Source organism: Microchirus variegatus, assembly GCF_963457635.1.
Source record: "Microchirus variegatus genome assembly, chromosome: 9".
Lineage (NCBI taxonomy): Eukaryota > Metazoa > Chordata > Actinopteri > Pleuronectiformes > Soleidae > Microchirus > Microchirus variegatus.
This window is the reverse complement of record NC_139810.1, coordinates 13,840,608-13,866,508: the sequence shown is the minus strand read 5'-3', so window position 1 is coordinate 13,866,508 and position 25,901 is coordinate 13,840,608. Positions and strand designations below refer to the sequence as shown.

Sequence of the window (25,901 nt, the reverse complement as noted above, 5' to 3'; positions counted from 1 at the left end):
AACGTCTAGCAAAGTATGACAAATATTTTTAATACAGCATTTATTTCCCGAAACATGGAAATGCCAGTTCTGACAAAATATTTGGTAAGCAGATAAAATATGCAGGTCATACAAGCTTATAAAGGTGTATTTATCCACTTGATAAAAGGGCTCCATAATAAATAGAATCTTCTGGGGGGTCATCAGTGAACGATGGCAAATGATTTTGAGTTATTTCATTAAACAACTTCAAACCAAACATGAATTCATCTGTTGAAATGTTGCTTATTTTTTTCCCTAAAACCTCACTCCACTTTTTAAAAATAAATTTAATTCTCCACTTTAACCAATATAGCTTTATTTCTATAGTTCTGTCATCTATAAATAAATTATTTCTCTCTGTATCAAAAAGAGAATTCAAATATCAAGAACAGTTCATTGTGTTGTATCTCTGAATCCACACACACACACACACACTCAGACACAAACACGCAACACAGTGAAATTATATCAGAGATAATCTAAATACACGGCAGCAAGTCAGGAATTATTTCATCTCCACAAATATACACAGCCTCGCTTTGCCCTTGTGGACTGATTGAAGTACGCATTTTTATAAAAACAGCAACATTAAATTAAGTTGGGTTTGATAATACACACACATATGTACACAAATTGTGCCTTTATAATATACAAGTGTCTTTGTAAAAGGTTAAAATGTAAAAATCTACTGTATAAAAGATGGCAGTGATCCATTCATTTGTCTTCTGTGGTTCATATAAATATGTCAAATCTCTTTTCTGACTATTTGATTCCTTGGCAGTAGCATTACACGGCATAGACAGAGTCTTGACGCGTCCAGGTGGAGGAACACGATACTTCGACGCGCTGCTGAACATGGATTAACGCCTTCTGAAAACCCAGTGACCGGACCTGAACGGAACTTCATTCACATTTGCAGCTCCACATTCTCAGCAACCACTGCTCTGTGTGTGTGTCACACACTAGTGGTTTGGTAATGAACTACAGTCCAGGACTCTGTGTTGCCATGGTAACCACTTCAGACCACAGTGTGAATACAAATTCAACTTGCAGTAGGACTCGAGCCACATGATGCTTTAAGACCAAAGTGAAATGCATAGTGGCTGTCAGCGTGCAGCACACAGGAACCACTGTCGCCCTCTACAGGTAGTTGGATGCGACAAAGCCTTGACTGTGGCAGACTCGGCTCTGGTGGATCATAGCGCGGTCGTACGCCACCTGGACAGACTTACGGATGCTGGACTTGCGTCCCTCCATTATGCGTAGCTTGTCCGCTGTATCGTCCACACCCAGAGGGGTCACCTTTTCACGAGGGAGCCACTGCCTACAACAGCAAAGACACACAGATGTAGAACATGAGTCATGATGGTTACTTGTCTGTATTACTCGGTTCTATATTGTTGTTGGTAACAAGCACAACTACAGTATATACATTATATTTACTAAAAAAACAAATCATTTTGGTTTAAATTACTTAGCTAATTTTGTCTTCTTTAGAGCAGCTGTTTGATCTAGTAGTTCTACACACATCAGTGTGTTATACTAAAAAGGGTTGATGTCTGTAGCCTTAGAGTATGGCTTTTATATGCACTTCAGACAAGGGCCATTTTGCACAGCCAGGTTTCGACAGCAGCCAGAATGTTCATGTTTTTAAAGCAGAAGAGTACTTCCTCTGTTTGTTAGACTCTTACATACTACACCTTTAATTGTATATACTCCGTCTTGGTGGGTCTGATGCTCTGATTTAAAAAGCATTGAATCAAAGCTAAACAGCTCACCATGTTCGCTTGTTGTCAAAGAAGAGCACCAGGTAGAGCCTCCCGTCGGTCTCCTCTTGTCTCTGCTCCCCCAGATGGAGGACGTCTTTTGGTGGGACAGGAATGGGAACCCCATTGTGCAGCAGTCCATCCTCGGGCATCTCTGGGTCGATGATCTGGTACAAACAGAGTCGGTATGAGAAGGACTGTGCTTTGCGTCTTGAATTGAACTAATTATTTTGTTTGGTTCAATATTTTTAGGTGAAAGCTGCCGATTGAAATAGCTACATTACCTGCTGACAACCCATATAAGCTCCACCGATATAGGATACAATTAAAGGACTTACCAGAGCAGGATAGGAGGGATATCCTCGACATTTGGCCCAAACCAGATCTAGAGGCTCCAGTTCTCTCTCATCCTCTGATGTTTGGCTGCAGTTCCCTGCAAAACAGCAGCAAACACAAACAGTCATTGGTATGAAGCCTCAACTACCACAAAGGCATGTGAAAATATGGTTAAAATAAGTTTTGATAGGAATGCAGGACACTTCTACATCTGCAAGGACATTCACAAACTTGCTGCTAATTGTTTTATTGCATTACAGAGAGTGCATTCATGAGACCAACAAATAACATTTTTGCTAACTTCTCTGAAGTATATAAATAATAACAATAAAAAACATAATAAGAGAACAAACCAGTGTAATCGGAGTCTCCATTGACGATCTCCAAGAAGGGAACTTTGGAAAGAGCCGGTTTCCCGAGGCTTCGTTTGGGTGGTGAGCTGCTGTAACACAACACATTGTATTGTTAGTTATATATTATTTGAAATCACTGCTAAACATACACAAGCAATGATCACGTTATGTCTTACATTTCTTTGTGGAGGACAGGGCAAGGACTGTAGTCGGAGTCAGACCCACCATCTTTGTGCTTGTTGAAGCCGTTGGTAAGACCTGAAAACAGATCAGAGAAATCTCAGAAAAGTTGTTGATGCTTTTTCCTCCTTTTGTAACAAAATAAAGACAGAGTCTGACATGTGAAAAGTGTGAAACAGATCATCTCAAATGATACAAATGCACCATTGAGTAGTGACCACAAACTAAAGAAACATTAAATGTCTATAAGCACATAGAGCTGCTCACCTCTTTCCAGTGTATGATTTGGCGTCTTCTCTAGCTCACCGTCTAAGCACGTGTCTCGACTTGGGGTCCATTGTTCATTGAGGGTGGGGGGTCCTGGGCTTTTCTGTGGGGTCTTGGAAGGAGTGGACAAAGGTGTGGAGCATGGGGTGCTGGCTGTGGAGTTGGGTGCTGAAGGCGTGTTGCTTGTGTTGTCGTCCGTCAGCCCCTTTCCATTCAACAAACTACTGTCTCTGTCTCTGAACAGCTTTGCCCCATTTTTCGCCTTCTTGAATAACACTGAGGTTCTTCGACCGACTCCCCCAACGGCGGGTCGTGGGGGGACACCGAGCTCTGGCAGACCGTTAGCCACTGCCCGCCCTTCACTGTGCAAAATGGGAGGCGTCGACACCGGCCGCTCCTGTGTTTTAGTGCAAAAATTGTTCTCTGTGGCGCTGTCTGAGAGGTCACTGTCCATCTTTAGTCGCTTGCAGGGCCAGCTGGGGGACTGGGGCTCCCCTATGATCGGCCGCAGGGTGGGAGGTTCCAGTGGTGTGTCCCCCTGTCGTGGAGGAGGAGCTGGCCCTGTAGGTTCCAGTGTTGGCGGCGAAGTGGATTTAAGGTCCTCTAAAAGATGAGGAGAAAATTTCATTTTAATGCAGCGCTCATTTGAAATGGATGCCCACTATTATGTAGCGTGATGCGGTGGTGTAGTATTCACACTGGAAAATGGTGTCACTTCATAATGATTTACATCTCATTCTAACAGTGTAGCCACAGTTGAGACGGAGTTGAGGTATTCTGGAGACATGGTGGACCTCCTCAAGACAAGTGAATCAATAACTTTGCGCTCACAACTGGACACCAGCAACATGGTAACATGGCAGCATTTCATGACTTAACTGACACAAATCACAGGTGTTCTGCTGCCCTCCTCTAAAGTGGCAAGAAACTGTTTGTGGCCTGCAGTAAGTGGGATGATATGGCATGACTGTACGTGGCCGATGGAGAGTGGTGAGCCCATGAGTGATGTACTGAAGAGGTGCAGACATAGAGTGCACTGGGAGAGAGGAGTTGTGAGGCAGCCATGGCTAACGAGACTCTGTGGGCCCCTACTTACTAGACTGGAGTCAGTGGGGTGGTTGGGGTTGGTGCGTGGGGGGGACCCTGGCTCAATTACCTGAGGACAATGTTTCGTTAGCTCATGTTCACAACTGATCTCATTTATAAAGTGGCTTTAAAAAGGAAAAAAAACAAAAAAAAAAACGTACATGCATTGGCAATTTTATACTGCTGAAACTTCAGTGCTTTTCATGACCCACCTTTGTCCAAAGACAAGCCGTTATTTGCCTTGGTGTCCTTGTCTTCGCCGTCATCCTCCTCGTCTTCATCTTCTTCTTCTTCTTTCATGTGTCCATTTAGAAGGCTGTGCCGCGGGTGCTGGCCCTGCCTGTAGCGAATGCTGTTGATCTCGCGGCGAAGCAGACGGATACGCCGAGTTCGGGCACCACTGCATCGCATGGAGGTGACAAAGTCCATCTTTTCTAACAGCTCTTTGAGCTGTTCCTCCACAGTCATATGGAGTCGGTTCTCTGGATCCAGCACACTGTCAACTGGACACCACAGAAAAGGAGTGAGTAACAAAAAACTAGCATTTTACATCAGATTTGTATTAAAAAAACAAACAACAAAAAAAAAACGTTGTAGCTAATGTTAGTCAATATGCAGATGTACAAATACCACTGCACTTGAAAAACACATGCAAATACTTAAGGCGTGTTTAACCACAAAATACCGTTTAAACCCCATCACTGGACTTACCATCGTCCCAGGTGCAGCTGTAAAAGTCTCTTTTCTGTGGCGACTCAGGGAGGTGCATGCCAGTATCCAGGTCCAGACCAGTGTTGGTGGCTTGTCGCTGTGCATGGCGCAGTACAGCGCCCCCTAAGTCTCGAAGACGGAGTGCTGCCCGGTGAAATAGTGTATCCTTGGCATTGTAGAGGAGGCAGTTGGTCACCATAAGGTTGAAGTCAGTCTCCAGGTCAGCCACTGAGCGGTAAGCATGACTCTCCAGCTTAGAGCGCATGGTGGAAAAGTCCATAGGCTGGCTGATGAACTCCAGATAATCTGGGACCTGCAGACAAGATGTACATTTAAATCTACACAGTATTACATAAGACTATTACCACAAGACAATATGTTGCCTGGGGCAGATGTAGGTCTTGTTATGTTTCAGTGTCAGGAATCTGTTTTATCTCAAATTTAATCAAAATATATATATATATTTTTTTTTAACCATAGACCTTCTTTGTCTTTTCATCTCTTCTGCACAATGTGTTCAACTTTTATATGACTAGTCAGTATAAGACAGACAGTACAATGTCTGACCTCCTTGATGTCGACTGGGTCTGCAAATATTTTGGCTGTGTCCTTCTCCTGCAGTTGGTCCAGTGTGGAGGTGAGCAGCATCAACATTGGGGTCAACTTCATTTCCAGAAATGCTTGATGAACTTTGACCTGCAATTGTTCAGATGATTTGCATGTGAAGTCAAAATGTGTGGATCGTGCATCAATTACAATATCAGACAAGTGGAAATACAGTTAGCCTTAAATGCATGTGAATATACGAGACACCATTGTCTGTTACCTGTTCTCGCTTGAGTTTCTCCCTCTTGCGGATGAGCTCCACCAGCAGCCTAGCTTTTTCGAGGTCATGCCGAAGCTTCTGCCAATATCTCAGTGCCTCTCTTGCCGCAGAGACCTTTTCATCCACCTTAGGCTACAAAAGCACAAAACACACAGTCGGTGAATTTTAGCAATTGTCTGCAAAATCAAAGCAAAGTGACTAAAGTGCTGCAAACTATGTGTACCTGTTCTGGGGTCTTTTGAGTTTGGATGGTCGAGTGCAAACGCCGGACCAGCGGCACACCGTTTCTTGACTGACGCTTCAGTAACCAGTAGCTATGCAGTCTTTGCATGAACTGGTTTTTTCTCTGGAGGATGATTCCTTTGCAGATGGCATTCAGCCTGTACAACAGAGACAAAAGCAGGCTGACTGTACTTTCAACATTACTGACATGATGATCTTGATGACATTTCTGTGCAGAAAGAATGAAAATGCTGTTTAAGTTTTGGTGAACGGCAACAACAGGTGCACAGCAGTTTAAAGAAACTAACCTGGTTGTGGGTATATGGGGCACCGTTACTTGTGGTGAAGCTGTTTGCTGAGCTGTTGTGTCTGAGCTTTTCTTCCCTTTCTTTTTAGGTGTTTTGTTATCATCGTCTGATTTTCTGCCTTTTTTTGGTGTTGTTGGGCCCTCTGTGTAGGCGCTTCGTCCTCTACTCGCCCTTCCTCTGCTGCCCACTACTCTTCCTTCACTTTCCTCATCCGACGCAGTTTCCTGTCCTGGTGGAGAATGGGCCTCGCAGAAAGCTGTCTTCTTAACAGAGAACATGGTCCCATTGACATTTGTCTCTCGAACGGGATCAATCTTCATAAACAGGCCAGCACGCTGAGCACACGTGACATGAAACGCAGTGTAACAGTTGGCCTTGTGGCACTGAATAGATGCGCCGCGACCCTTCTGCTTGCACAGGTAGCATGTCAGTTTCCAGCGTGCTGGGGGAATGTTATTGACCCCTTCCACAGGCTCCAAAAACACAGTGTTGGCAAAACAGACTTCAGGGATCCAAATGGCACAGACCACATGGGCCCAGCGGCCGTCACTTGTTTGCTTAAAGGCGCCTCCACGGTTTGGACACAGTACACAGTCAACAGGTTTCTGAGGGGACTGGAGACAGCAGCGGCACAGCCACTGGCCCTCAGGTATATAGGGCACTCCATAACACTCCTGGTGCACAGCCAAGTTGCAGGAGTCACAGAAAAGGATGACATTGCTGTTGAGGCACTCATCATCCAGGCATACGCAGCAGAAGGCATCGTCGTCAACAGTGCTGTGAGAGGGCGCCCGGCTTCTGGCTTCCTGATACGCTTCCTCCTCAATTCGATCTACCAGCAGCTCAAAGGTGTCCGGTGAGACAACCGAGTAACCTTCTGATGTCCGACCTGCATTGAGCATCTCCAACCAGGCTGCGTCCTCTTCATCCATATCATATTCTGCTACAGCTTCCTGCTCCTCAGCTGAACGTTCTATGTAGCGGTAATATGCTGTAGGCAGAGGAGGTGCCTCGACTGGCAAAAAGGCTTCTAGCACCCGAAACTTAGGCTCAGGAAGGGTCATGTGGTGATGGTGTGTTGTATGTAATTTTTCAGGTGTTTGAGGGTGAGAATTAGGGCAGTGATTCTTTGAAGGTGGAGGTGACTTGATAGAGGGACATTTAGAGTCTTTTCTGCGGGACCGGGGCGTGACTGGTTTGCGGACTGTTTGGGCACTGCTGGTAGGTGGTGATGACTGTTCATTGTTCTCCTTGTTGCTGTTACACTCACTTATGTCCTGTGCCATCATCTCATCCTCAGTAATTACCTCCAGGGGGTCCAAAACAGAAATGCGGTGAAGCCTACCATCCAGTTCCACCTCCACCACCTTCTGTGCCTGGGCGTAGGTCAAAGTCTCTCTGCTTGGAGATGCCTTGAGGCTGTAAGGGGATGGAGATCGTTGGCGGACACCCACATGCCCACCAACGGTCCCATTGGATTTCTTGACATCTCCTCTACCTCCTGCAGCCACCTGGCCTTTTTGACGTGGTTTCCTCATTTGCCAATGATCACAGGTCCCCTCCTGTTGGTTTAATAGAAAATGACATAATAAACCTGTGGAATAAGACTGTAAATAACAGTCAGTCCAAAAGATATGTTGGATGTTGTACAAGAATAAGCATTTTTCTATTGCTTAAGGACAATAGGAAAGGGTTACTGTGACAGCTTTTCACAATTAAAAGCCCCAGTGAAATCTTATTCCCTTTTCTGTAGTACAAAATGGTTGAGAAACTGACCAAATAAAGAAACTTGTGTTTGGCTTACACATCTCAGACAGACAGCATGTTGTTCAGAGGACTGAAGAGTGAGGACCACAGCAGCATACAAAGTCACATTTGCGGCTTGATTTACATGGACTGGTTTATCGTTGCTGGAATTTTTTTGTGTCTCATTAACAAATGAGACACAAAGTTGCTAAATGTAAATATAATTTGTTGATTAACACAAATATTATGTCTCTCCACTGTGTGCTTAGTGCAGTACACAATGTTTAAATACGAGACATGTTTAACATTATATTAAATAGTTGAAACGGTCACCAGAAAACCATGTCAAATAAAGTACCGTTTGATGCCAATTATTAAAACTGATCAGAAAACTCATCTCTACCGATTCAGATTCAGACATAAAACCAAAACATATACACATCCATCTATGATTGTTAATGCACTGCTAATCAAACTGTTAAGTCCCTGTGATTTTGGCATAATTTAGAAAAACTAAGCCTAACTGCATAAATGTACATTCAATTTCAGTAAAACTGTTGTCTGTTTGTTTACTGCTGTAGATTCCTGCACGGTGTTACTCGGGACGGATGTCACCTGTATGTAAACATTCCTTTACACACACACACACCTCAGGTTTTACAACACTGACCACTATTACCGTTAAATCATAAAAGCAAGACATTAACAGGTAACCAGCAGTCACCGTGACGTCAGCGCTCAACTCTCTAAACACAAAGAAACTATCAAATCCAGGTTTTTAAGAACTTCGATTATTATCGTCTTTTATCTCATTAACTGTTGACAACTAGTATCAGGGCGAGCCATAACACAACGGATTTAACGAATCAGGTGTCAGGAAAGTTTGATTGAACCAACCCGCAGCCAATCAGCTTCCAGAACGCGACCATCTCAGCAGATCCGTGTCCCTATTTCGAGAGTAAAATGTCAGCCATATTTACAGTTTTAAAGTCTCTAAAAGGCGCTTCTGCTGTTTCAATTCTACAGTTTGTTTGATGATTTCAGAGCAGAACCGTGTCTTGTAAGTACGCGATTCGAAAGGCACATTGTTTGCTGAAACGGAAACTATGAAAGTACACAGACGAGTAAAAAATATCTGCTAGCTAGCCTGCTAACTTTAACAGACTGACAGTACTGAGCTTAGCAGACTTGGTTTTTTTTACATGAACGAAACGTATAACAAGTTTTAATACGACTAGTTAACATCGAGGGGATGTTCTGAACCACATAATAATAACGAGCGAGCAAAATCGATCTTACCTATTCTAGCGACTGACACAGCCGGCGGTCAAAAGCCGCCTCTTCAGTAATGGTTGCCCAGCCAGCCGCTTGCTGTACTCCCGAGGCTAACAGCCGCCGTTAGCCAGGCACAGTTTGCTGCCAGAGCCGGTAAATATCGCTATTTTAAAACGCATTTGTTCCTGCACAACACACCGTATGGGACGTGAAGAGTCAATCCCACTGATTTAATGAGAACACCAGTGGCGTGTTGTATCAATAATCTGAGAAACAGCTTAATGGCGACCTAATTTTGCGAGAAGGAGAAACACTAGCCTCCTTCGGCTAGCTTGCTAGCTATTTGGATCCGATAACTTCAGAATCAATACTGGCCCTAGTAGAAACTTAGCACTTCCGACAACAACTTTCAAAATAAAGACCCAATTGGCATACATTGCATATTCTACATAATGAGGGAAAACTAATTTCAGATGGAGTTGTGTGCAGTGATTCTTCTGTGCCATCATAGTCACTGTCACAATAATGTTATTCTGCCTATAACAGTAGTTATCAATGCTCATAAGAAATACTGCTGCCCATGTTTTCAGTCTTTTATTTTTACAGATCTGTGCCCAAATTTACTATTATTTTTTTACTCATTTTAATATTTTTGTTTGTTTTTCCAAATATGGTCTTTTGCTTAATAATGTATATTCTTGTTCATTTAATGTATAATTATGCATATTGTTTCTTCTTTTGCCCACTCTTTTATAGTGTTTACTCTTCTATTTTGTTACATTTTCCTTTCGAGTTATTTTGTTGATCCTTAATCTTTGTTATAATTATAATTAACTATTTTACACACACGCACACACACACACACACCAATTACTGACAGTGGGATTGACCTCAGCATATAATCAACGCTTTTCACAAACCAGTAGTGAACACACAAGGAGCAATGGGGCATTGGGTGCCTTGCTCACAGGCACCATTGGCCTAGACCCATTCTGGGATTTGATCTGCCAAACCCCCTGGTTTCAAGTCCAATTACTTTCCTCTTATTCATGTTAATCACATTCTCTTGTTTCTGTATTTGTTCTGCATCAAAACACCTGAACCAATTTATTGTACATATAAAACGACTCAGCAATATAACTGATTCTGAGCAACTATTAGGTTTCAAAGTGATTTACAAAATGTTTACATATAAATATACATATATATGGAAAATCCCTATGCTTTTCAAAATTACGTTACTGTGTGGTTTTATTTTGATGGCAAGATACCTCCTCTTCCGCTTTCACGGTCGCATCTGGGCTACCTTGACAGCAGCAGATTGGTACTTGTTAAGTCCGCCCTCTTTACGTCATAACACCATCATTTTCGCGCGCAAGTTGTTTGTTTCGAGGTTAACAAGAACAGTGGCTTTCTTTTTAAATATGTAGATTCAGCACGATACGATGGACTGATTGGGTTTGTCTGGACTTGTGCTTTGAAAAACTGACACCTGTCCTGACTGTCACAGCACATGTGAGCAAACATGCTCATGTTACTACTCATTGAAACTCACGTGTTCACCCATTCAGAGAAATCACTACATACCAGCAGTTTCCTGAATGATTTAGACCAGGCTTCAGTAAGATGTCCTGTGCATTGATTCCTTTTAAAATGGATGACACAATAATTTCAACCACTGTTGCCAACATTTTTATATGAGGATCCACTTTTTTTAAAGATGATACACCATTAAGACTCCACAACAAATGTGTGCATATTATCAGGTGAATATATATATAGATTAACCCATAATGCATTATTATTATAATATACACATTTATACACAAAATTAATGAATGAATGTTATTTATTTCACAATTCCATCCACATGTTCAAGACTTTAAAAATAACACCAGATAACTGTATTTAGAGAGGAGTATGTGATTGTTGATAACAGCATTGTACATACACATAATACTTACACCCTTCTATTGTAAAAGGTGGGCCTGGTTTTTATGAGTTTAATTATTGCATTGCAATCCAGTGTACAAGATGCATATCACATTTATTTCTGTATTTTGTGAAAAGCCCACCTTTGCGTAGTATGTCGCACCTTGGACAGCAGTTAACTTCAGTTGTAATTGTTTCCAGTGAATCCACTTATTGTGGCTGGCTGCAGAATTATGGATTATTAGTGCAGAAACTGTGACTGAGGAGGAAAATGAATGAGCTAAAATTCTGAAAAGAAAGTCAGCAAATATTATGGCCATCCAAAAAAAATATCGCCCACAACCCACAAGGGTCCCGACCCAGTGTCTGGGAATAATTTAAACAGCAATAAATGATGCCTTTGCATTATTACTTATCACATAACAGCCTCTTTGCACCAGCTGGCAAGGATATGTTCATGTTGGCTAAAAGTCTAATTGTTTAATTTGTAAACAATATTACAGTAAATATTACGTAAACTCTGTGACATTTGGTCACAATAAATTTGCAAGACAACCCACCGATAAAGAATGTGTGACACAAAGCGCAATATACAATAAGGAAATCATTGCACATTACAAAACAAACATGGTAAATTATCACTCTCATTCATAAATCTAAACATATCCAGGCCAAGAGAAATAAAGTGAATCCATGGTTAGAATATACAAGGGCACCAGCGGCTGCATTCTGTGTTGTTTGGATATTTAAATTCATCAGGTCATGGAGACATCGTCAGGGTGTTTTTCCTTTTGGAGTCTCGCCGTGGGAACGGCACAAAGCTCTTCACCTCTCTGAAACATAATCCTGTGGGGAAAAATAATAAAAACATTTGTGCTCAGCATGTCTATAATCACTTCAATAGAAATGTACTGACTCTATACATGTAATATGGCATTTTAATATTAATTATTGATAAGTGCATTGACAAAAGTCCTGCATTTAAGTGTTGGTGTTGTTAATAATTCAACATGCTATAAAGAAAATGTCCACTTTGACCATTTGAAGCGTAAGATGTTCTACTGCTGCACTGTCTGTTACTCCTCTTTATATCTTTCTCATATAGAGCCATAGAAACTGTCATAGCTCATTAATGTTTGATTCAAATTTTTCACTAACTCTTCCACTCTTCTAGGGACAACGTGGCGTTGTCATGGCTGTCGTCATATGGTGCAGGCTCAGGAAAGTCATCTGGGTCTCTGAGGCAGTCGAAGTACGGGTGCTCCAGGGCCAACTCTGCCGTGGGCCTCTCGTCTCCATCAAGAACCAGCATCTTCTCCAGCAGGTCGATACCTGCAAATGGTCAGTGATATGGCGTAACGCAGATGTGAAAAATCATGGGATGCAAGTAATTACAGTGCTGCATCACCGAGGCTCTAAGTGGACACAAATGAAACAGATGATAACTCTTATTCAAGTGAATTCTTGAAAATCTAGAATTCCTTTAAAGACATGTCAGTCGCTGTTTGTTAACTTACCCGTTGCACTGGCTCTGGGGAACAGTGTTGAGAAGTCTTTTCTGGGATACCGTGGAAGAGCCTTTACATAACTTTTGGCCTGATTCATAGAAAAAAAGAAGAAACAAAACCACAGCTTACATGGCGTCCGTCTTGCAGGAGCACTCTAAACCAGTTTGGCAGACATATTTTGCGTCTAATCTCTAAATTGACGTTAAAAGAATTTTATTTTCAATGTCTTTCTAGTTCATTGTCAACCACAAGGCTGATGAAAGCAGGGCTGTGAAAATGCTCAGTCAGACACAACATGAAGAACAAAACACCTTCCATGCAGAGATAAAAATATCTGCTGAAGCTCTTTCAACAGCGCGTCACACAATGACTCACAAGTCTGCCATAAAATGAACAGGCAGAGAGCTTGAGAGCTTGGTGCCCAGATTGACTAGTAAATGTGTTTAATAGATTGTTAATGGTTGTACCTGTCAGATAGAATTCATATTTATATCATTAGTTTACATGTCTTTATGTTGAATTTACTGGCCTGCCCTGCCCTGGCCTTTCCTCTAGTGCCACCCTCAGGACACATTTTTATTTTTATTATAGTTTTCGTCTGCCACTTTATCCTCCACATGAGGGTCAGGGGGGCTGCTGGTGCCAATCCCAGCTGACATAGGGTGAAAGGCAGGGTACACCCTGGACAGGTTGACTGGCAAAGTCTTCATCATGTTTTTATTGTGGTATGTAATTTATACTGCAACCTCTGAGGGCTGCTACTGAGACTTCAACATTATTAAAATAGATTTCATGGGAAATAATTTAGGGCAATGTTGTTCAATTTCCTTTACAGCCAGGCATTATACCAGCCTCTCTCTTGAGTTATTAGCATGAATCAATCTGGTTAATATCGCTCACGTCAGGGATTTGCCTCAGTAAGTTTATGACATACAGTATTCATGACATACAGTACACATAGAGTGATTTGTCCTACCTCTGGACTGTCCAGCTTCTGTATAAATTCTGGTCCAGGCACTCCAGTCACTTTCATGATCTGTGTCAGCTGGTCCATGTCTGGTTGTAAACAGTTTACAGTCAAGGATTTACCCAGTTTATTCTGGCGCCTCAAGTCCACAAAACATAATCAAGGAAAATTACAGCCATTTGATGAGACAGTGACAGCTTCTTTTACAGGCTGTGCTATAAATTAGTATCAAGTGCTTAAGGTACAAAAGAGAACATAAAAAGCAAACATAAAAACATGCAGAATAAAGTAATAGTGCAGTAAAAGCAGCGGTGGATGCTGCCTGAGGAAACATGTTGCTTTAGCTCCACTGTAACTGCCTTTTACCTTCCATTTTGGACGTGAATTATGGAGCACATCAGAAACTGTCACTGTTAAATCAAGTGGCTACCAATCTCATTTATTATCACAATGATTTGTTGGCGCGATATTAAATCTGTCTGTGCACTGAAACTTTACTGAACACTTGAAAAGTCAACGGATGAGACACATGGAAGGATACAGTCTTTTCCTTTAAAAAGGGTTTTTCCATTGATCATCTCTGCCATGATGCAGCCCACAGACCAGATGTCCACTGGAATAAACACCGAAGCAAAACAAAACGTTATTGAGAATCCAAGATAAAACACATGACAACAACACAAGAGTGTTTTCAAGTTCAGCTCAGTGGAGCAGAAATGAGGAAGGTGGCATTTTAATACCAGAGTTCCTATTCTCAACAGAGAGCAGAATCTACTGTACTGTTTATACTGGGGAGCTCAGTGAGTAATACAATCCTATGAAAGGTTTAAACTTGCCAGAGTTGCTTTCTCTGCCACATTCCATCCTGTAGATGTTGTTTACAAAATGAAAACATCCTACAGCATCTGCTGAATAAACATAAATCTGGCCTAAGTCACTTTGATTGCAGCGACAGGCTATCAATCCACTATCATACACCCAGAGATTTATTGTCAGAATGACACCCAAGGCACCAGCATTAGGATTAAAAAAACAAAAAGCTGCTGACCCTTTAAAGTACCACATAATTCAAAACTAGAAAAAAATCTCCCCACAACAAATGATAAAAACAGAGCATAGACAGGCCAACTAAACAATGAGACGACAACAAGGCCGACGCAGGTGAGAATGTGTAACAGCTACAGTTGTCTTGCCAGTTTGGGTGTAGTGCATCCAGTTCAGAATGACCTCAGGTGCCCGGTACCAACGGGTCACCACGTAGCCGGTCATCTCAGCATCAGCACCACGAGCAAGACCGAAGTCCAGGATCTGCATTAGAGGCAAAGAAACTGATCACAACAAGGAACATGAGCACACAGCCATTTGTGTTTGTGTTAAACTAATATTTGAGTAATCAATTCTGAAAAACTACATGTGTTAATACTCACACACAGTATATGCTGAAGTCATGTTTCTAAGTACATTAAATGCGTCTACATTTATCACTTTCTGAGCCACATTTAAGCAAGAATTAAAACCATAACCTCAGTCTTTAATGCTGCTTCCTGTATATTGTTAATCTTACACATATTCTGTATCACATTACTTAAATCTGTTTATTTTGCAGCAGCCCTGCCATTTAAATGTCATCAATCTTTTTTTTGTGTGTCATCCTGAGAAGAACACACCTTCAGTTCACAATCTTGGTTTACTGCCAAGTTTCCAGGCTTCAGATCCTGTAAAAGAAAACAAGCAGTTTGATGGTTACTTGGTGATTAACAGGAAAATATGGTGTTGCAGTCTGAAAACTGTGATTGGGAAGAGCTTTAGTGCTTGAAGTTCCTGCAGCCTAACATGGCTCAGCTCTTTGTCTCAGTCTCACTGTGGCACATATGCAGAGTCATTCATGAAACACTGTGACATAATGTCTGATAAGTCCCTGGTCTGTTAGTGGTTGTTTGGTAACACCTTCGCTGCTTCAAGGATTACTACTGCAATAGCAGAGTAACACTTTCATAGTGGACTGAGTCAGAGGAAATGGCTGTGTTTTCTGCAGTTCAAACAATAAACACTTCACAGGTAACAATCACCACACGAGCAGCCAAAGTAAAAGCAAGAAAGTACATTTTAAAACTACTACTTTCTTTGCATCCACCTCGTATTTATTTTCTTTGTGTTCCGTTTGCCAACTTGACTCTGCATTAATGGTGCGACTGAACACGTCGTAGATAACAAGCCAGCTACTTTTGATGTTGCCGCTTTTTCGGTGTAATTCTACATTTACTATTCCACACACACCCTCAGGAGTTGGCGATTGTGCTGACGGGTGTGGCCTAACATCTCTAGACACGCAGTGAGACGTCAGAGGTGAATCAACTCATCCTACCTGTTGGGGCAGGGTTAAATCAGACTCGAGCTATGATGAATTACATCAACATGCATGCGTCCTTTTGTGGTGCAGCTCGAAGTGCATGTCTGTAAGCTGCGCCAGTTTCACTTGTTGACTTACCCTGTGGATGATCCCAGCCTTGTGAATGTACTGTGAAGGACAGGGGACACAAACAGTCAGACATTTGTATTGCATTGCAAACATTTATGTATTAATATGCCTATAATCTATAATCTACGCGCTCACAAGTAAATTCAACTCTACACTGTAGCTAAACATTTAACTAAAATTAAGTTTTGAGTGGAGTTATATTTAAAATAATTTATGGCTATTAAAAATATATATATATATAAATGAAGAACTGATCTGTACATATTTCCTGTCTTATTTTGTGTACTGCAGCATGTTTTTTGTTTTTTTTCAATAGGTTGAAACCTAGACTGCATGCTTTATACATACATGTGGTATGTCAATAACAGTGTTGAAGGCACAGTTTGTAACATCTACGATTAGCAGAAATCTGCACTTGGCAAAGGGAGGAGTTGAGGGTAACATCGGGGAACTGCGATGGCCTTGACATACCAGAATGTCTGCCCTTCGTCTTTGTTTGTGCAGTAAGCTTCCACTTCAAAATGTGAAATGCAAACTCTGGCTGGATTATCCATTCAAGCTGCTGTAGAAACATGGCAGCCAAAAATGGTGGCCTCCATAAAGCAAGATCTTAAAGTACATATAAAAGGCTTATTCTAAATCAAAGATTGTTATTTTAAAGGGATTATACTCTTCTAAAAAACATAGTTTGGGCAGCATGTTTAATTTCTGCAAGTAAACTCTTCTCAATGTTACAAATTGGACCTTTATTTTGACTTTAAAAAAATGACACCTCATGATAAAATTATAACTTTCTGTACAGGCACCCCCGGCTCACCCTGAGTCCACAGAGCATCTGGTAGACGAGAAACCGAACTTTGTCCTCTGAGAGCTGACCTCGCACCTTTGACAGGTCAGTAAACATGTAAGGCATCACCAGGTAGCTGAGAAAAAAAGAGGAGACACTGAGAAGGCTGCCAAACACATTATTTGAGATTTATTCACCCAAGGAATGCTGTAATCCATGTATTTTCATACTTTATGTTTGTTTATGTAACACTCTCTCTCTCTTACTCTTTCTCCACTGCTCTTACTCTACTGTAACCTCCTAATTTTTTTTGGTAGAAGATCAGTTGAATTCATTCAAAAAGGTAAACAATAAATGGAAATAGTACACTATAAATATAGTCATCAAGAGTGTTGGACACATATCAAACTCATGAAAATCAACCAGACTGCATCACATACAGTATTGTTTGCTTCACTGAAACACAGTTTCAGACCAGCATAATGACATTATAACAAACCAAGGAAAACCTTCAATGAAAACCCAACAGTTTGTCACGATTCAGCAGCTGTTTCTACAAAAGCAAACACTATGTGTCCAAAAGTGTGTGGGCACCCCTGAGGCTGTTCTTTATTATTTCAGCTTGAGGGCTGTTGGGCTGCTTGGTTCCTGTTTAGGAAAATTCTGATGCTAAAATGAATGTGCAGCTTCTCTCAATGATACGCACTGATGGACAATAGAGAGCTTCCACCTTTGTGGCAACTATTATGTTATGTTGTCAGTTCTTGTTTCAAAATGACAGTGGCCAAACAATCCTAATTCCCAGTCGTGTAAGTAATACTGTTGGTTAAACCCTGACCTGCAGTTCATTAAAAAAGCCGTTTTCTGTCGCTGCCTGAGGGGTTTGCTAATATGATGAAAAATACTCACAAGTCTTGGAAGTCATCAAAGCCTGAGGCAGATGTAAACACATCAAGAAGTCCTATCACCTAGTTGGAATGAAAGAGTGAGGTAAGAAATATAGAGACATGGGAGCCAGAAGAAACTACTGAAAACCAGCGTCAATCTCTACTCACATTTTCGTGCTTCATGTGTTTGAGCAGCCGCAGCTCTCTGTAGGCCCTCTTAGCAAAGATCTCTGACTGGAAGGGCCTGTGGAGCTTCTTGAGGGCCACTTTCTCTTTAGTCTTCTCATTTGTTGATGAGCTGTGGTGAGCAATGATAAGGGCAAGTCACTTTCTGCACATGCTGTGACTAGTTTCACTATGATTCTACTCTTTTGAAGTCACACTAGGAGACAAATGAGGTTTCACTCTTTCTGAGAAGGTCTGCATCAGAAAAGATGTTCTCGGTTAGACGTACAGTTACTGTATGTCACTGTCTCAATGTGTGTGCGTCTGTGTGTGTGTGTTTATTGGGCATCAACATGCAAATGTCTGGCAACTGACAATGTGCATGTTTGCAGTGATCTGCAGGGCACCAAACCGTAGGTGGAAAGGCTTGTTAGGCTATTTGGAGCCACATCCACCAACACACATTACACACATCATTCATGCACTGTGCTGTTGACAACACTGACACACTCATGTAGGATTATTACAGTCAATATTACATAAAACAGATAAGGTACGTATGCAAAATAAATACAAATTCAAACTCATACAAGGAGTGGGAATTAAACTGATGAATATTATTCTGTAATGATTATTTCCTTCTACTCCCGTGCTTGCAATTACTTGCAGGATGGGTTTTGTGAGATGTGCACTTTGGAAAGATTACAGATAATGGTGGAAGCATGATCCCAGTTCTCGAGATGGTGCTTCTCTTAAAGGTCAGACATTTTAAGTTTTACCTCCCACACTATAATCCTTAAGCCTGGAGACCATTATCTATCTGCGGTTCTGACCCCAGGAGCACCAAAGTAGATGATGATAGATGAGAGTATTTCTCACTGAAACCTTCTTCACCTTTTTAACTTAATTCTCACAATTAGCTTTGTTCAGTCCCCACAGTTATCCACTGTAAACCAATGTGAAGACAACCATGAGAATTATGGTCTGATCAACTCAGCGCTAAGAAATTAAAAATAGTGTCACCAGACGCCAAAACTGACTGAATACAATTAAAAACTCAGTTAGAATTTCAGTTAATCCCATTCAGCATATGTACAACAGAATTACACAATTACACCAGTTGTGATGCTACAGTGTTAAGGATAATTACATATTATAAACATTTTCTTCACATGCAATAGTCAGTATGTAGTTCATAGCATTTATGAGTAGAAAAACGTAGTGATTTAGGTTAAAGTAGAGTAAAGGACGTGATTTACCAGAGTAATGCAATGAAGGCAAAGAGTCTATGTCCTCTAATGGTTTTTTTTTGTCACTAACCAGGATTAATGGTGTGAAAAGCACTTTACATCCCACCATTATAAACATATTAGGCTGCGCGCCACATACTTTTAAGTACATTGTGGCTTCAGACGATATGCAATTCAAATGAAAATAAGGGGAATGTATAACTCTCCACTATTGATTGACTGAATGCTTTTGTGACTAATAAAAGAAAATGAAAGACTTTACAGAGATAGTGGGATTCTGCTGGGGGTGCATGTACTCATGATACAGTATCACAGTCATTGTATGAAACCTGACTGCATGTCAACTGTAAACACGTGGACCAACTTTAAGTCCCACACCACAGAATGTTCTTTTATCCAGTGAAGACTAGAAAATTCAAATATATAAAATCAGATTCAGCACAGAAACAATAAACAACTGTCACATTAGAAGATTAGGAGTCTCCTAAAGCTAAACAATCATAAGTGCAATTTGTCACAATGTAATTGCATCCTCCTATTTTTGATTGCTCTATTTTCTGTGTTAATGTAACTCCTACATTTTAGGAAACAATTCATATCATATTTATGTTTCCATCTTGTATTAAAATACAGAGTCATCCACGTTGTTGAGAGGTAATGCTCCACCATTATGTTTTAAATCAATTACACAGTGAATACTAAATTGCAGCTCAACTTTAAAGCGCATCTGTGAGAAAAGAAATCACAATTAGATAATTTTGTCAGATGTTTTCAGGTCTGAGTGCAAGTGCAAACAGAGATGTCAACCATGTCACCAATCCCCTAAAAGCTTCCTTTTCAATGTTTTCATTAATTAAAACACATGGCATTCAAAAGACCCATAGTCAGTTAAAATACATTTGATGTAATATCATTTCAAATATAAATCTATGAGCATGGTAGTACCGATTAATACTTCCTATGGCTTTCACCATGTTTGTTGTTGTACCTAATATGTATGTTTGTGCGGATTAAAGTGCAAAGAGGCCATCTTTGACTCTGACACAGGCTCCACATCTCCTCTGTTATTGTACAGACTACATGTATAGGGCAGAGAGCTGGAGGTTATATCATAAGTGGTGTCCGTACTAATAAACTCCTGCGCTGTAATAATAATTACACCACGTCAGGTGTAATAACTTGTCTACATAAGTCACAGCGGTGACATAAGAGTTCGAGTTCACAGTGTTTGTGATGCAGCATATAATCCGGGCCCAGCACTGACGGTATATCACACACGCGCGCACACACACGCGCACGCACACACACAGCGTACAGTCAATGGCAGACCACTCACCACACCGATCCATACGCCCCGGTTCCGATCTGTTTGAGCCGTGTGTATTTCTCCGGTACCTCCCACACCGTGCTGTTGATTTCCTCCCGAGAGAAATGTGGCCGAGCCTCCATGATGAAGAGGACAAGGCGAAGCTAGAGTAAACTTCTCCTCCCTCCTCCTGTTCGCCTGGCACTTCTTCGCAAGGTAAAGCAAAACCATAGAGCAGAAGAAAAAAAAGAAAAAAAAAAACACAACTCAAGTACGACACAGTGCACCGTACGGCTCACTTCCGGTTTCGCTTTTCAAAATAATGTCCTGTTACTAGTCACATGAGGTCTGGCGAATAAATCTATATAAACAAATGTTGTTCTTGTCAAGTGTGGTCACACACAGTCTATCAGACAGTCTCACACAGTTGTTATTTTTTTTTAATATTTTAAAAAAAGTTATTGTTTTAAAAGGGGTGCATTTCTAGTGGAGAAAAGTGATGCAGTGTCCTATAAGATCCCAATTCCAGTCCTTCTAGATCTGTCCATAGGCATGATCCACTCATTGACATCCTCTTTCTTCTGTAATGTCATGCTTTGTTGCTTCCTCCCTCTCAGAGCTTCTTTTTCCTCTCCTTCTTATTACATGATTATATAACGTGTTATGTCTGTCTTCCCACAAACCCCAGGGGATCAAAGTAGGTTTACTCTCCTCCACAGTTTATTGTAAAGAGGAATGATCTAGAGAATAAACCGGGGGCCAGCAAACAATACTGTATGTGATGCAGTCTTTTGTTGATTTTGATGGGTTTGATGTGTGTCCAACACTCTTGATGACTTTATATTTCCATTTTTTGTGCAATAACGACTTGGTGAAATATGACATTTTTGAATTAATTCAACTGATTAGGTTACAATAGAGTAAGAACAGTGGAGAAAGGGGGTTAAATAAAATAAAGTTAACGTAATAATGTAATAAATGTAACCTAATGTATTATTGTATTATTATTATGAAAATATTGTTGACGGGCCAGTTTTCATTATAAGTGAATTATAACTGGTCTAGACCCTCTCTATATATGGATTAGGGTTAGCCCTCATAACCCTAATCCTCATATTATGACATTTTATGTTATGGCCCTATGAAAATAAAATTGACTTGACTTGACATGGCATACTTTCTGCCTTCATTAATAATAAAGATTCTTTTTTCAAGTAAAGAGCAAACACAACAACTGCACCACCCACCAGCTTTGTGAAGCCTTTTCTAGTTTCATACGACTTGTTTCTGGGCTGGCCAAGCAGAACTTTATTTTGAAAGGGAAACAACCCATCTTCCGGTATTGTCCTCTTAGTGCATTTTACACAGCACCACAGTACTGTACCTTCAAGTTCAATATATAAGCAGATAAAATGCTATAGCCTGGACGAACACTTAACAACAACATATTAGCAGCAAAATGTTTTCCTGTAAAAATCCATTCCATTACAACTAAAGTGATGCAACACTATTGAAACCATGAAATCCTGTTGTGAAAGTCGAGACTTGCCTGCTCACACATGTCAGTGGCTTGATTGGCGCTCACCCACACAAAGTACGTGTTACCTCTCATGAATAATTTCTGCAGACTGCCAAGAGTTCATGAATCATGAGAGTCAACAGGAAGACATGGACGGATGGAAAAACATGTGCACTAAGTCTGTACACCCAAATAAAATATAGTTTAGTATACTTCTTCAGATTGATGCTATTATACAGGAATACCATGCCATGAAGGAAGACTAAAGCACATTTTCTTAATATATGGTGCAGTTTTTACACATTTGAATGACCGTTCCACTGATAATAAACCTTGAATAGACAGGCAATAGTGTGACAGCTGATTAAAAAAACACTGACCTCCCGTCACAGTGACACTGAGGAAAAGTGTTATGGGGTTATAGAAATGTGAGCACTATTAATATGTGCTTTACTGCGACTATGGAATTAAAAATCAAATGTGTATTTAAATGTGCAAAAGGCATTATTAAAAGTTCTTCATTCCTTTGGAGAATGTAAACTAAAGACAGAGCGTGGAAGTTGTATTCTAGTTTGTATAAATGATTACACAGTGAATAATAAATGAGTGAATTTAACTTTAACTAACTCAGGCTTGTGGATGTGCAGTGTCTGTGTGGGAGTTGAGATGGTGCTCGTGGCAGCATTTAAAATAGAAAAGGATGAGGTGACTATTTTTTAAGTGTGCAATAAGTAAGCTCTTTACTGCCGTATGGAACAAAATGACTGCTATATACTGTATCTGTGAGAATCAAAATGGCTGTGTGGATCAATACCAGTGACTCAGCTGTTACTTGGCCAGCTGCTGAACCTGCTGACTTTCAAAAATCACTTTTCATCCTTTCGTTTTGTTTTGAAGAGGAAAGATCCCGCCCACTCGCTGGAGTCTTACGATGTGGTCTAAACCAGTCTCTGTTTACTCAAGTGATTAGACTAGTCTCAAGGAAGAGGAAGAAGATATCTTTTGTGTGACATGGCGGACTCTACCCTTTAAGCAGATAGATCTCAGTCTTCATTGCTGACTGGAAATTGAGCAAGGAAGATTTCTTATAATGCTTGAAAGCCCCAGAAAAAAGAGGACTTTCATTAAAGATAGTTTTCCTAAAGAACTCCCTTGAAGGTGATCTTTCTCACTCAAACCAGGTACAGCAGCAACATAGCTGGCATTGACTGGCAAATGTGACTTCCCACATCTGTGCAACAAAAAAGTCAATTACATATACACATACAAGGCCACACGGCTGGTGTAGTGATTAGCAGAGGTGGACAGAGTACACAGCTTCATTACTTGAGTAAAAGTACAGATACCCCTTGCTAATTTTTACTCAGGTACAAGTAAAAGTACTACAGTCAGATGTCTACTTAAGTAAAAGTACTGAAGTACTTGTTTTTAAAAGTACTTGAGAATCAATAGTACATTTTCTAAATATTGCATTACTACTGCCACAGTGCATACAGAAACGTCCAACATGGAGTTGTGAAAAATGTTAATGTTTATACCTTGATGAATGTAAAAGGAATTGAAAGTAAAATCAAGTCAGTTTCATCTTTTTACCATGTTGTTTTTTTAAACATTTCTCACTTGCCCACAAAGCAATAGCACAATGGCAACACTCTGACAAACCTCTGCTAGAGTTTTCATGGATTTTTTTGCATCCACATTTGAACCCGACTGTGTTAAACACACAGCATACTAAAGAACATAAAAACAAATGCTCAGCTTACATAAATGTGTAATAACAAAAAGGAAAATCCAGCTAACAATTGTATGTATGTGTGACAAGTTGGACCTGCTGCATATTCATCCATTGTTTTGTCCATGGTTTCTTCTCTCAACTAAATCTGACCATGGAGTTGTTGTTTTTTTTTTTAGTAAGTAACGGGTATTCGCAGTTATGGATAGTAAAGTAAAGAGTACAATATTTGTCTCTCAAATGTACTTGAGTAAAACCATGAGTATACTCCCCAAAAATGATCCTCAAGTAAAGTATAGCTCCCTCAAAATTGTACTTAAGTACTGTACTCAAGTAAATGTACTCCGTTACTGTCCGGCTCTGGTGATTAGAACTTTTGCCTTTGCAAGAAGAGCAAGAAGACCTGGAAATTTCTGCATGGAGTTTGCATATTCTCTCCATGTGTGCGTGGGTTTTCTCCAGGTTCTCTGGCTTCCTCCAACAGTCCAAAAACATGCAATATGGGAATTAGGTAAATTGGTCACTCTAAATTGACTGTAGGTGTGAATGTGAGATTGAATGGTTTTTTGTCCCTATGTGTGGCCCTGTGATGGACTGGCGATCTGTCCTGAATGTCCCCCGTATATCGCCTGTCTCCTGAGATTGGCACAGCACCACAAGCGAACCTCCTGTGGAAGATAAAGAGGTAGAAAAAGGATGGATGGGCCTAGATCTAGACCAGGGTCATAGAAACCTTGTAAACCAGTGCAAGTTTAGCACATTTTTTTTTATACACTGGTACCTTTCTCCCAGGTTTTCTTCTGTCTCTGGCTTGGCCTATTTCTCCCTGAACACCCTGCACATAAAGAGTACGTATATTATAAATTCTCTGTATTTTCTCTTTTTTTTCTCATTAAAGTTTTCTATCCCAATTGGCTGCGTTCCAACTGACTTCAGCCTGGTATTAAACAAAAAAACAGCCCTCTCATTAATTTGGACGAGCCTAATCCAGTAACTCAGTGGGGGTGTAATCGCATACTTGCATGCACACATTAACGCTGCCTTTTGTGATATGAACTGTGTGTTTACTTTGCCAGTTGTGCCAAAGATAAAAAATGTATGAAAATAAAATAAATGGCCACCACCGTGATAATCCATCCATCTTCTACCACTTTATCCTCCACATGAGGGTCACAGGGGTTACTAGTGCCAATCACAGCTGACATAGGGCAAAACGAGAGGTAGGTGAAATTATTTTGGTGATAGTTATAACCTATTGCCTATTTGTTCAACGTTTGTCAGTCAAACTGTACATCAGGGCACTGTAAGCTTTTTATTCTGCAGCTGACAAAACAGTATTTAATTTGGACACATCTCACTCTCTCAATGATGCAGTCGCATCTCTTTTTTGTGCCCCTAAAATAGGCTTTTGTGTTTATGCATCAACTATTATATATCAATATTTGCACCGCTACGAACTGACGCATCAATACTGGACAGAAAGTTGAGTTTGAGTCTGCAGATGTGGCAAAAGGAAACGGCTGTCTGTGTGGAAAAATCATATGCATATATAGAGAAACATATACAGATCAATATAAAGACTCCAGAACCTTCCAGAACATACAAAACTGGAGCTACCAAAAGAAAGACCTCATCCACAAAAAGAGGTCTCCATACTAGTAATACCTCTAAAACCACCCAAGGCAATCACTCTGCTGAATTCTTCAGGAATTGTTACATCAAGTCCAATTAAACTGTGCTCATGCACATGGTTTACAATGGAATTTATTCTGTAAGGTAACCTTTAAATGAATACCTCACTAATGGCTGGAGCCAATGAGTTCCACATTCAAGCATCTGGCACTGGTATCATTTTATAGTCTCATTACACAATATACCGAAGTGAGTTTAATACATTTTTTCTTCACCTTGACCAAAATCTAGAAGGTTTGGCAGCACTGCAGTGTTCCTCAACCCCCGTGGAGTTTATAATACTTTATGTAATTACTTTTCATAGACTGCGACAAAACGTCCATAAAGTCAAGAATCAATTGCTGGAGTTGTCACTGATGTCACTCTGGGTAAATGAAATGACATTCATCAAAGTATGGTCAGGATTCTAATCCATGAATTACATCATTTTATCATGCAGAAAATGGAAGATGGTTACTCTGTTATGCACTTCCAAAATTAAACATAAAGTGTTTATGTTCAGGACTTTCATGAGACGCCAAAATCAAAAAGCAAAAAACACCTATATTACTATGCTGTTGTTGTGTTGTTTTAGCTATGT

At 40.5% G+C, this 25,901-nt stretch overlaps 2 protein-coding genes across 2 annotated transcripts; both read right to left on the bottom strand.

Annotated features, from left to right (window-relative positions):
• Positions 1 to 91: 91 nt before the first annotated feature.
• On the bottom strand, positions 92 to 9,306 carry brpf3b (bromodomain and PHD finger containing, 3b). The gene is made up of 13 exons (XM_083895314.1): positions 9,122 to 9,306; positions 6,077 to 7,638; positions 5,770 to 5,926; positions 5,547 to 5,678; positions 5,288 to 5,416; positions 4,721 to 5,033; positions 4,222 to 4,512; positions 2,924 to 3,526; positions 2,653 to 2,734; positions 2,477 to 2,565; positions 2,126 to 2,220; positions 1,800 to 1,954; positions 92 to 1,345 (listed from the first exon to the last, which is right to left on the bottom strand). Exons 2-13 carry the CDS (start codon positions 7,612 to 7,614, stop codon positions 1,162 to 1,164), a joined length of 3,768 nt encoding a protein of 1,255 aa, XP_083751440.1. The 5' UTR covers positions 7,615 to 7,638; positions 9,122 to 9,306; the 3' UTR covers positions 92 to 1,161.
• Positions 9,307 to 10,807: 1,501 nt separating this feature from the next.
• mapk13 (mitogen-activated protein kinase 13) lies at positions 10,808 to 20,580 on the bottom strand. The gene is made up of 12 exons (XM_083894701.1): positions 20,409 to 20,580; positions 17,826 to 17,955; positions 17,680 to 17,738; positions 16,801 to 16,906; positions 15,993 to 16,022; positions 15,172 to 15,219; positions 14,698 to 14,812; positions 14,046 to 14,117; positions 13,514 to 13,593; positions 12,547 to 12,625; positions 12,188 to 12,361; positions 10,808 to 11,875 (listed from the first exon to the last, which is right to left on the bottom strand). Exons 1-12 carry the CDS (start codon positions 20,519 to 20,521, stop codon positions 11,790 to 11,792), a joined length of 1,092 nt encoding a protein of 363 aa, XP_083750827.1. The 5' UTR covers positions 20,522 to 20,580; the 3' UTR covers positions 10,808 to 11,789.
• Positions 20,581 to 25,901: the final 5,321 nt, after the last annotated feature.

Bases quoted from the DNA above. Each gene is read 5' to 3' on its own strand.
- brpf3b (XM_083895314.1), bottom strand. From the start codon at position 7,614: ATGAGGAAACCACGTCAAAAAGGCCAGGTGGCTGCAGGAGGTAGAGGA. The intron at 5,679-5,769 runs GTACACATAGTT...GTGCTTTTGTAG, and splicing joins CTCAAAAGACCCCAGAACAG to CCTAAGGTGGATGAAAAGGT. The intron at 1,346-1,799 runs GTGAGCTGTTTA...TTGCTGTTGTAG, and splicing joins TTTGACAACAAGCGAACATG to GCAGTGGCTCCCTCGTGAAA.
- mapk13 (XM_083894701.1), bottom strand. From the start codon at position 20,521: ATGGAGGCTCGGCCACATTTCTCTCGGGAGGAAATCAACAGCACGGTG. The intron at 15,220-15,992 runs GTAAGTCAACAA...TTTCTTTTACAG, and splicing joins AGGCTGGGATCATCCACAGG to GATCTGAAGCCTGGAAACTT. The intron at 13,594-14,045 runs GTATCCTTCCAT...GTTTACAACCAG, and splicing joins CCTTTTTAAAGGAAAAGACT to ACATGGACCAGCTGACACAG.